At 49.7% G+C, this 11,766-nt stretch overlaps 2 protein-coding genes across 2 annotated transcripts; one reads left to right on the forward strand and one right to left on the reverse strand.

Moving 5' to 3' along the window:
- Nucleotides 1–36: 36 nt before the first annotated feature.
- Nucleotides 37–2,095, reverse strand: FPRO_12889 (uncharacterized protein; the record flags this gene model as incomplete). The annotated part of the gene is made up of 2 exons (XM_031223454.1): nucleotides 37–1,779; nucleotides 1,832–2,095. The coding sequence occupies 2 exons, from the start codon at nucleotides 2,093–2,095 to the stop codon at nucleotides 37–39; spliced, it is 2,007 nt and encodes a 668-aa protein (XP_031088812.1).
- A 5,376-nt stretch (nucleotides 2,096–7,471) lies between these two features.
- On the forward strand, nucleotides 7,472–9,077 carry FPRO_12890 (putative Protein OS-9 homolog; the record flags this gene model as incomplete). The annotated part of the gene is made up of 2 exons (XM_031223455.1): nucleotides 7,472–7,570; nucleotides 7,623–9,077. The coding sequence occupies 2 exons, from the start codon at nucleotides 7,472–7,474 to the stop codon at nucleotides 9,075–9,077; spliced, it is 1,554 nt and encodes a 517-aa protein (XP_031088813.1).
- Nucleotides 9,078–11,766: the final 2,689 nt, after the last annotated feature.

Raw genomic sequence — 11,766 nt, forward strand, 5'->3', positions numbered from 1 at the left:
GTCAACCTTCATCATCGTTGCTCATGCTCCAAAGATTCAAGCTGCCCAGAGGGCATTGTCAGCCATACTCATGTGAGACATGTCCTGAAAGTTGGCAGGGGTGATGGTGTTGGTAGATGAGAGATTGGAGCCGTAGGCCGAAGTGGCATGCTCGGAGAAGGCATAGTTGTCAGCAAGGCCGATAGGAGACCCGTTGAAAGGGGAGTAACCAAAGTTGCCAGAGGCAGACGAGATGGGAGCTGGAATGCCAAGTTCGCCATTGACACTAGCCATCATGGCAGGGTCGGCAGCGCCATCGACGGTAAGATCATAGCCAGTCTCCATGTTGAAGGTTGCCATGCTGCTACCAATGCCCTGGAACATGTCCATCTGAGGAGGCATGCCAGAACCGTCCATGTTGTCCTCGGCCATCTCATCAACATCGTCCTGCTCAGCCATGGGAGAGTCATTTAGGTCAACTTTGACCTTCTTCTCAACGAACCAAGCCTTGAGATCGTTCATGGGAGGCCAGTCACCACCGCCCTTACCACCTCGTTTCTCATCACCGTTAGCACCCTTCTTGCCACGGGGAGTCTTGGGCTTGAAGTGGGTGCGTCGAAGATGAGCGGCGGCGTTGTAGTAAGCACCATACTCCTTGCCGGAGACGCATGCCTTGCACTTGGACAACGGGTTGACGGCCTTGACATTGCTCTCGATGCCGACAGTAGCAGGGTCACGGCAGACGAACTTCTTGACAGTGCCCTCATGCTTGGCGTTGACGTGTCGGCGAAGCTCATGATCACCTCGGAAGCCATCGGGATGCTCAGTGCACTGGGTGCAGTAGACCTTGGGATGCTTAGGTCGCTGGTAGTTGCTCTTGTTGACAGGAAGCTTGGCCTCCTTGTTGGCAGCGGCAACAGCTTCAGCCTTGGCGACCTCCTCCTTGGGCTTCGGGGCGAGCTGGATAGTCTTGCCTGAGTGAAGGACACGCTCACGAGCTTCCTTAGCGCGTCGCTCGAGGTTGGAAGCATTTGATCGGACACTAGACATGCTGGTGTTGGAGCAAGATCGCTCCATGTCGGTGGACTCTGGCGAGGTCATGAAGGTGTTGCCGTTGGAGTCGGTGTACTGCATGTTGACAGCAGAAAGGTTGGCACCAAGACCGAAGAGATCTTGCTCAGAGTTGAACTGCTTGCCAGTGGGGTACATGTTGACAGAGCTGGGAGACAGATCGGGAGTAAAGAGGGCATCGGCTTGGGACTGCGAGGATTCTAGGCGCTCCATACCGACGCCATAGCTGTCGAAAGAGCTATTCTGGCGGGTCAAAGGGCTAGCAGCCTCGGCAGCAGAGGGACCAGAAATCATTGACGGGCAAGCAGAAGACATGGGATAACTGGACGGAATATTTGACGAGAGGTTGCTGAATGAGTTGTCTTGCACCATGTTATATGGAAGTCCAGAGTATGATGTGTCGAAGTTTTGAGGGACCTGAGCTGTCTCTGGCCACTGTTTCAAGAACTCGTCGGGGTCCATGCCAATGTTGAGTAGAGGCTGGTTCTCCTGGACACTGGGCAGTCGATCCGAAACACCCTCGAGAGGTAGATTGGGTGATTCATTTTGAGGAGAGTTGAATCGATCCATGGAAGCACTTAATGGAGCTATCCTGTTGCCGGTCTGCGAGAAAGGCATGTGAGATTCAGAACGATTTGAGACACTGCGGCTCATGGGGAGAGCGGAGCCAGACTGTTGAGAGAAAGCTCTCCTCTCACGCTTATGGGCTTGAAGGCCATTATGCCGTTCCTATTGAGATTATCAGAAAGATGGAGATGGCACAAGGCTTAGGATGTATTACCGTGATGGCGGACTTTACTTGGGTGGGATATGTAATTGTAGACTTGCTACGAGAGAGACCACTACTTCGTGCACTTGAGAGGCCATGGCTAGGGATTTGGAAACCGGGCTGAGCCAGAGACAAATTTTGTGCGACTTGATTTAAGACTGTAGGATCTCCTCTGAACTGACTTTGCACGAACTGCTCGAGCTGTGAATTCCGCGCGTTGGCGGCTTCTAGCTGACGTTGAAGCTCCTGAACAGTATTGGCGTTTTCTAAATTCATTCTTTTGAACAGAATAGTAGATGTTGCGATAGTGTTTTTCTTTTTTGTGTTTCTAGCGAGGCGAGGCGAGATATTCGGAGACGGGATAGCCTTGATACGATGAGATGTTCTGGTGTAAGTAAGGCGGGCGGGTTCTGGAAGCTGGAGAACAGAACTGGAGCGAGGCGAGCTTATTGAATGGTTGAGGGAGGACAAGATAAAACGGCTTGCCACGGGCGAAAGATTAAAAAAGTGGGATAGTAGCGAGTAGTCGAGGACAGACGACGAGACGAAGAAAAGAAGGTGAATGAGATGCGGATGGGATGGAGGATTAATAGTGAGCCAGGATCGAGAGAAGAGGCGGCCAGTCGTTCAGGATGAGGCTTCCAATCCCCACTCAGACCCGACAGGGATCACGGCAGGGATCTTGGAAGGATATTCAAGGGTGTTGCGCTGCGGTGTGTGTAAGGTTAAAGGAAGAAATCTGTCTGTCTGTCTGTCTGTCTGTGACTCTGTAGGTGGTCTCTGCTCTGTGGGTGGGCGGTCTAATTAGGCTTGGCCTGGCTCTGGCTGAAAATGCAGTGCATACAGCGGCATGCATGGGTGTGTGATGATGATGATGCAGCGTGCATCTTTGGTGGTGTGTTTCAACAGACACTCAATCAATCAATCAGTCAATCAACCAAGACGGTTTGGTTGTGTTAGGCAGACCTCTAGACTGTCAAGTATGTGATTGTGCCCGAGTGGTCTGATCAGACATCGAGATGAGGGGATGAAAAGAAACAATATCGAGTATCAATACAAATAAGTTCAGAGGATATAGACTTGTCGCAAAAAAGAAGCTTGTGGAGATAACGATGATGATGATGATGATGGTTCTTCAACAGATGCCGTTGTTGTTGAGATCCATGGATTGAAACAAACTGAAAATGGGATGAGACAGGATACGAAGTGGACCAAGCCAGTATCAGAAGGGAATGGTGGAAGGCACAAAGGCACGCGTGACGACACCTAAAGTTAGCCAGCTCACTCACTGACACCTCCCAGCTCCAGCGCGTGGGCATCTCCTTGTACAGCGTTGGCCCCCACTGACCAGTCACCAACGGTCAACTGCAACGACAAACCACCCACTAACGGAGCGCTCGGTGGCCGCTGAAGAAGACCCCCATCGGATCACCTTGGACTGAGGTGCTAATAAAACAACCCCCGGCGTAGCGTCTCATGCCAAAAAAAGAAGAGAGCCAAAAGAAGCCAAGTCGACTCTCATGACCCCTGTCGCTGACACGCCCGGTGGATGTGAACGTTGTTAGAACCGCTGCGATTGGCAGCTCAGAACAGTCTCTGCCCAGGTCTGGCTTGCTGCGACCGCTACCAGCGGCGTTTCTGGTTGCGCGTACAACTCATCTATGCCATGCCATGCCATGCCATGCCATGCTATGCTATGCCGTCCACGAGATGCGTTGAAAAGAGGTATCTGTTATCGCAAGCAAGAGGCTCAGCTGCATCAAAAGTGGTGGGCTGTGTCTACGTTGTTTACTCGGGCATTTACATACGGTACTTGGATCTGTCTGTGCTCGATTCCCATATTGTAGGACTTTTCCACCTACAAGTCGGACAGACGGCAAGCCGCATATCTTCTGACATCTCACCTCTCTCTTTCAGTTTCCGAAGGCCGCCTCTCAACAAGTCTACGTAATTAGCGGCACAGCATCATCATGACAATGAGAAAACAGAAAGAAAAAGAATTCGAACACTCACGAGAAAGGAGAAAAGAAGAAGCAACGTGACACAAGATCCCAACTTCAAGCTTCAACGCCATGACGGCATCACTTCAATCCTGGCTGGCTACAGGGTACGCACTACGAATCTACTGTAGGAAAAAGCAAAAAACATGACCAAAGTGCCTACTAAGATGTCATGGCGCATCCTCCAGAAAACGACAGTGACAACGTTCATACCGAGCGGGCACCATGGGGAGGGCGGATCTGATCCGACACGAGAGGCGCAAACCAATTCCAAACCAGGCAATTCAATTCGTCTATCGTTCCAGTCACTCACACTCACTCAGCACTCAAAGTTACAGCACAGCACAACAAGCGCGGTGTGAAAAACATGTCATGCGCTAACCCGCTAGATTCTCTGACCGGCTGCAAGCTCCTGCTGTCAGTTCCCGGAGAGGACACGGACGGAATCAAAGTTTGTCTGTGTCTGTGTTGGCTCTTGTTCTGTTTTAGCCCGTTTGAAGATATTCCCGACGAGGGAGGTAATGTAAGTTTGATGAACATTACACGAAACGTGATGCCCATGAAATGAAGTTGCTATTTTCAGCCCTGCTAGAGACAATGATTACACACAGACGGAAGATTAATGAGATTATCTCGTAGGCGAGATCATCATCTCGATTCCTACGGTATTGCGCAGAAGCTAATTCCAAGAGCCGGCTGGCAGCGGCGGGACGCTGATCACCAAATGTTTCCCTGCTTCTCAAACTGGGCGTTTCCACCAGGAACAATAATGTGCCGCCGACGTACGTGTTAACAAAAACTCAGCTGAGAAAACAAATTGAAAACCCTTGATCTGACGAAACATGGGGTTGAAGATAGAAAATGTTATCGATTTCTCCAGATCCTCAGGGGTCGTTTCAATCGTGACGACGATATTCCTGATATTTTATTTTCATCGTTTCTACAACTGAGCTCTCACAAAAAAGGATGCCATCACCAGCGACGTTCCAAACGGGCTTGGTTTCATTCTCCAACGGGAAGAATCCCTGTAGGAATAAGCCCACACTCCATCTCCTTTCGCAACCCACCACTTTACGCAAAACGAGGCAATCAATCACTGAGACGGGGCACTCATCGATTGGCTGTCGAGCGTGGTCAGGCACACCCACTTCCCATCTCGATTGGCTCCCGCGGTCGCATAGAGTGAGGCGGACGGACGGCGCCATCCATCCATCGGCTTCCTGACGTTGGACCGTACTCTACCGGACGGGTTAGAGATAATCCTTTTTTCCCGCAGTGACCAGATAGCCAGATCAAGGACACCATCTCTTTGGGTTTGGTGCGGTTTTGCGCTGAGACTCTGACTACGAAATAACCTCAATGCAACATACCAGGTGCCCTTGCTTCAGCGATGATGATGATCTTCTTCGGATGTTAACACCACCGCAGTCTAGACCTAATGATCTTCATCACCCAGCATCTGACAAGTTAGCTGCTGTCTCTGTTTGGTTGGGGAATCGCCCGAGCATTGTGTGTCATGCAGGCATTCTGATTCTTCTGACTCGAACCTCAAAACCTTGGCGTTATCTACATGCTGCCGTGCTCTAACATGAACAAAAAGGGAACCGTAGCAATTGGTGCTCGTCCATAAGTTCCCGTGCTATAGTTTGCAACCCATCCCGAAATTTGTATCTGCGCGGAACCATCTTCCGGCTTCAATAGTCTCAACCTTCGTAGCATTTTCTCCGAGATGGCTTCAGAACCTTCAGACATCCACTAACCAAAAAGTCTTTGCTCAGTTGTTTTCCTTGCGTTGATCATGCAGGCTCAACCCCCGTCTCAACTTGAAATTTCGTAGATCATGGATGGAAACGTTCCATTGATAGCTTCATGACCGTGCGAGCAAAGGCGCACGTGCAAAACAATGTCCCCATCTCAGACTCATTTGATGCGTTGGCACTTCTTGTTGATCTGACACGCATGTGCTGTGCACGTGCGAGTTCATGTGCAATCTCACGTTATTCGAGTCAATGTGCGAGATGAAGAGGCTGAAAATGCAGTTTAGATAACACTTCAACTGCCATTGCTGCTTGCAAGCACTTCGCTAAGACGTAAATAGGTATATAGCAGGACGGAACCTGGTTAATGACCATGCTAAACTCAATTTCCCCGGCCCAACGGTTATAGAGAGTTCAATAGCGTGTGATAGAATTTCATTCCCGAGTCTGCATTGTGATTGTACTCAAATCCCGACTGGCGTGGGATCTTTTGTTTCAACTACCCTGCATCCTCGACCTCACATACAAATTCATAGCCCGCATATTGCGCGTACCTGATGCCAAAGCGTTGATACTAACCCAAAGCACTAGGCCAATGGCATTATAGCCAGGAGTTCCCATGCTTGAGACATTCATTCAACAACAAACCCGTCCCTAGGCGCATGAGTAAGTCTGACTAAACAAGCGCATACTAGGGCTGATGCATTGCGATGAACCGTTCTCCATACTACTACGCAAGCTCCTGCCGGTAGTCGTCAGTTTGCGAGCCAACTCAACTCGGCACTCAAGCGAGACATAAAACTGGGATCTTCAACAGACCAAAGCTCAATATCATGCCATGATGAACATTTAGCGCTATCCCACAGTAAAAATCTACGTCAGAAGGGACTAAATATGAGGAGCGGCAATTTCTCCTCGCTGGGTATTCGCTGTCAAAGCGGTGCTCTAGCGGTCCGACAGCTCACAGATCGAGAGATGAATCTCGTGAATCTCGTGGAGAAGCAAGACCCTTGAGTACCTAGATTCCCACCGTTTGAGCTAGCAGGCCCTGGAGGAAAGAATTTCCACTCGACACGTGTTCAAGTCACGGGAGTTTCTCCTGAATGCCGGTTCTGCTCCGAAGCGAGGATGTTCCCAGGAGAGGCACGTGTTGATGAGTCTGTGGTGTTGATCATTGATGGCATTGCGATGCCATCCTTGAGAATTCCTAAGGCTCAATATTATATCTCGGATAAGGTTAGATTGTAATTCGAGAAATTATTAGTCTGTAGTTAGACCAAAGTCTACTGCTCGTAGACACAATAACAGTGTCTGATGAAGCTCTATAGGTTGCTGTAACGTAACAATGAAGCTCGACTTATGTTTATGCTTGTGCTTCGGCACAGATTGGAAATTGAACCTCCATCGTCTCACCGTCTCATTGATATTGACAGTAATTTGGTAATGTAATTCTCAGGAGATGAAGAGAAATGAGCTGTGATGTAATTGTCAGCCGCTGTCATCAACGGAGATATTATTAATAGTTCCAAAACACAAACAAGCACTGAACTCATTCTCGCGGCGTCACCGATACTCGGCCCCTCTTCGTCTCCTGAGCCCCGGAGTTTTCAGACCGTGACAATGTCCCTGCTTCACCGTATCCGGAAGAAAGTTGTCGGAGAACAACTGGATCCTCCCCGTCCGCGGTCTCGCTCACCTTTATCTGATACCGGTAAAATATCGGCTTAGTCATGACAGACCTGGGCTAAACTCCACAGCTCGGCTCATCATGACACCTCTCCCACTAACGCCTGGCAACCAGTAGAGCGGCATTGCTGTTATTGCTCTGACGCTTCATTCTCTGCGCTGGCCCCTTTTGAGCTCTATGTGAGCTATCGCCGGTTCATCACGGCATAATGCGCCGCTCCAATTTATTCTTGCTGGTCACTGTCCAGCTTGTTGGAGCTCGTTCACCGGGCTTCAGCATCCACGAGGACTTGTTGACGTACCCTCAGGTAAGCTACCCCTCGTCGACTGCCTTGTGTGTTGAAGCTCAACGTTTGGCAGTTCGAAGTAGTTTTTGATAGTCAATACATTTCCGAAAAAGATGCACATTCGTTGCTCGATAGCCAACATCCTACTTACTCTGCCGACTTTGCGCAATCAACACTTGATCAAGCTCGGGAAGCTGACGAGCGCGACAATGAAAGCGACAACCAGGGCCAAAATGGTCCGTCGCATACATACGAACTTATGAAACTCCCTCCCCACGAATACCTCTGCTCTATCCCTGTTATACAACCCCCCGAACCCGAGAACAAGACAGCAAATGAGCTGGCCAAGGCCGAAGAAGCACGAGAGCTTACTCGCGCGACAGCAAGCGGATGGGAACTTCTCTCACAACTTGAAGATTCTTGTCTGTACTTTATGTCAGGATGGTGGAGTTATAGTTTCTGCAACAACCGCGAGATCGTCCAGTTCCACGCCCTCCCATCTATACCAAATGGCCAGCCTCCCAAGCGCGACCCCAACACCATGGACTTTACGCTTGGCAAGGTCCCCGCGATTCCCGCCAACGCTGCGCACCAGGCAAAGTTGAACGGTATCGAGAACCCACCACCAGCGGAGCTGCAGGTCAAGGGAGATCAACGATATCTGGTACAGAGGCTAGAAGGTGGAACGATCTGCGATTTGACCGGTAGGGAACGGACAATCGAGGTCCAGTATCATTGCGTGCCTGGTATGAAGACTGATAGGATCGGATGGATCAAGGAGGTCACGATCTGTGCTTATCTCATGGTGGTAAACACACCACGCCTCTGCAACGACGTTGCTTTCTTGCCCCCTGAGGAGACTAGAGCGAACCCCATTTCGTGCAAGCTCATCGTCGGCGAGAACGGCCAGACTCCTCTACTGGATCAGGCGGTGCCTGTGAAGGAAGCTGAGGCTCAGGAGCCCCTAAAGCAGGAGGGCGAAGAGGTCAAACCCGAAGAGGCCAAGCCGCAAGATGCAGCAAAAGAGCCCGTCAACATCGGTGGTGTCATCGTAGGAGCCCGCAATGTCCTCTCCGGCGCCGACGAAGCAGGCAAACCACCTGCCAAGCTCTCTCCTCCACGAAGCTACTTCTCGAACACCGACACCGACGGCGAGCGCTTTATCGAAGTCGTCGCCTCCGGTAAGAGCAAAGAAGACGGCGCCGAAGTCAAGCTCCTCAGCACCGAAGAACTAGAACGTCTCGACCTCAAGCCCTCCACCGTGAAGGACATGACAGAGCGCATGAAGAAGCTCGCAGGAAAGTACGGGTGGAAACTCGAGCTTGTTGAGCTTCCTGGTGGTGAGAAGGAGTTGAGGGGGTACATTGACGCAGATGAGGATGAGCTTGCGAAGAATAAGGCCAAGTTGAAGAAGGAGAAAGAAGCGCTGGATAAGGCCAAGGCGGATAAGAAGAAGGCTGGCAAGGAGGATGGGGAGGAGACGGAGGGGAGTCAAGAGGAGTTCTTCAAGAAGAAAGATGAATTGTAAGATGATGACTAGAAAGATACACGGCGTTTTGGGAGATGATTTGTTATCTCGAGAATCCACAAGCGTTACAAGCTTTGCTTTATCTATTTCTGACTGGAGTTTGATGTGACGTGCTGTTCTTGCTGTTCTTGCTGGACTGTTGATGCTTTCGATTTAGAGATTTCTAATTAGGCGTTTGGATCCTAGAATGAAAGTGCCTGGCTTGTCTGACATCTATTGGGACGAGACTCATGGTCGCCATGCTGGAGATAGATATTGCTATGTCAGAGTAGCTGCTGAGAAGATTGTTTTATCTCCTCTTAGAATTGAGTTAAAGACTACCCTAAATCATGTCGAGTAAATCTGACCAAGACAGCGTTGATATATACGGCCTGGGATTATACTGCATTAAATGGCACCTCATAATCACTTGTTGGACTCTCTAAAGCTGGCTGCATGATCGATATTGGGTTCGCTGTGGTGACCCTGTTAACCCTATATCTCTCTTGGGATTCACTACCGTTTCCTACTTTATTGGAGAAGTTTAGAGCGACTCTTCAAGACAGAAATGCACATCTGAAGCAGGGCGATCGCCATCTATTGCCCTTATAGAATGTTACATCCTGGATACGCATCATCAACCATCTGCAACTTTAAGCACTCCCTTAATGTCCATGTCAGCTTCAGCAGCCAGTACCAAGAACCGAATACTCCAGTCAGTATCAGTTTGGCTCGCGGTTATATACAAAAGGAAGTGGGAGACACGACCCAGGAAAGCATACTCGGTAAGTGATGGTGTGCAGGATGATCTGAGAGCTATATCTACATCGAAGCATACCTTCATGAGATACGACCTTGGTAAGCGCATTTGCGCCCATCGATCTAGAGGACCTGGACTGCTATGCTGTGATTGAGAATTCATCACATTTGATTCTCTTCACACCCTCAATTCCGATGCGCCGTGCGCACTTTGTGATAAAGGACCCCATTGTCTACGCCAAGTCCTTTGAGTGATTGTGATAAGTGTGATGATCCCCCGCTCAGCCCCCAAGAGTGAACTACCGTGTTTGAGATAAACGAGAAGCGTGGGACAATGTCTCGGTAGTCTTAGACAAAGTGATCAGAGACCTCTCTATTCATTATTCTTCACTGCGCATTCAGATTGGACACGATACGATCATGTCCAGAGGTGACAAGTACATGATCGCTCATCAATCCGCCCAACTTCCCGCAAGACACGGCAAGTTGCCGGGAGGCAATATAACTAGATCCCACATCTATGAAGTCAAAAGAATTGTCATGGTGACGACGCTTGCTTGCGGCCGGGTATTTGCAGTCAGCTGGACACACAATTGCGTGGCAAGGGATATGGAATGCCGCATTCATACAAGTCTGGCGCCATGCCGTTGAACAAAGAGTAGCCTATGGTAGGTCAGTTATTTAGTTCATGGCTGAACATCTTGGGTGTAGTTTGCGGTCTAGATCTGATGTAAAGTACAGGGCGAGACACGATCGGCCAGACCAGGAATACCTTAGCCGCGATAGACCGCTTGGAAAATGTTTGCTCTTAATTGCACCACTCGCTGCTCAAGATTGTACGATTGAGTTGCGGCCAGCCAACAGGCGGTATGCAGACCTCAGCCGTTAAGCCAGGGTTCCACTTGGCGCAGATATAAACGAGAAGACCATGGTTTAGAAGAACTCTCTCGAGATCCAAGAGTTTCCGTCTGTTGAATGCGGTTGATGCTCTGAAGTCTGAGCGTCTCAAGTCTCACGGCAATAGCGGGAATGGCTTGAGTGAGACGGCCTGCGGCAATCGGAGCAGGAAATTTTGTCTAGATCCTGAACTAATTCCGTCAAAGGTTCAAGTCCAGTCCACAACTTTGAGTTTGGAGGGGCTTGGGTCGCAACGGGACGGAGTTTTCCTTTGAAGCCTGAAGCTAGCAAACATTCTACGCGGACCGACGCATACGGATCGAAGACGGCTTCAAGACCGCTTGTTTCATGGTGCAAGACTTCTCCTCTGGTGGGTTCTTCGCAAGAGTTAATACGAGATGGATCTTAACAACTGGGTGATATAGTTCTTGTGAGCGATAATTGATGCGGGTAAGACGAATAACCCTTGAGGGGGTTCAGAAGATGCTGGTTCAATGGCTGATGTCTAGGACAACATGAAACAAACACATTGGGAGGGATTGATTAATTAATCAGTGCACCGTTTGCTCCCTGCTGCATGTTTGTTCTCTCTTATCAAGCCACATCCGATAACCTTGATCGTTTAAGGAAAAACATCCTGCCACAAAAGCAAAGCAATTGGTCACATGAATTCTCAGTCACAATCACAGCAGACGAAGGAAGCGCCTGAAGAGAAAAGAAGAAAAGTGACGACATGGGTCAAGTTCACCCCTGTTCGGAGTACGGCCCGCCCGCCGGGACCCGGGGTCCATGTTCCCCAGGCCGGTGGAACTGTTTATGATTGGTGACAGACCAAGTGCTGGAGGTGACGGGCTGGGATGGAGAGGCTGTTAGTGGTGTGAGAGTTCTGAAAGTGTTTGGTTCTGAAAAAGATTGAGAGGGAATCCGACATTGACATTCGAGGTTAACAAAGACGGTTGATTGATTCAATGGCATGAGAGAGAGATGAAAGTCGAGATTAGATGCCATGCTTGCTCTGGTAACCATCTTGTAAATAAACAGCACAGGCCAGAAT

The sequence above is a fragment of the Fusarium proliferatum genome (assembly GCF_900067095.1).
Source record: "Fusarium proliferatum ET1 genome assembly, contig: FPRO_scaffold013, whole genome shotgun sequence".
NCBI classification, from domain to species: domain Eukaryota; kingdom Fungi; phylum Ascomycota; class Sordariomycetes; order Hypocreales; family Nectriaceae; genus Fusarium; species Fusarium proliferatum.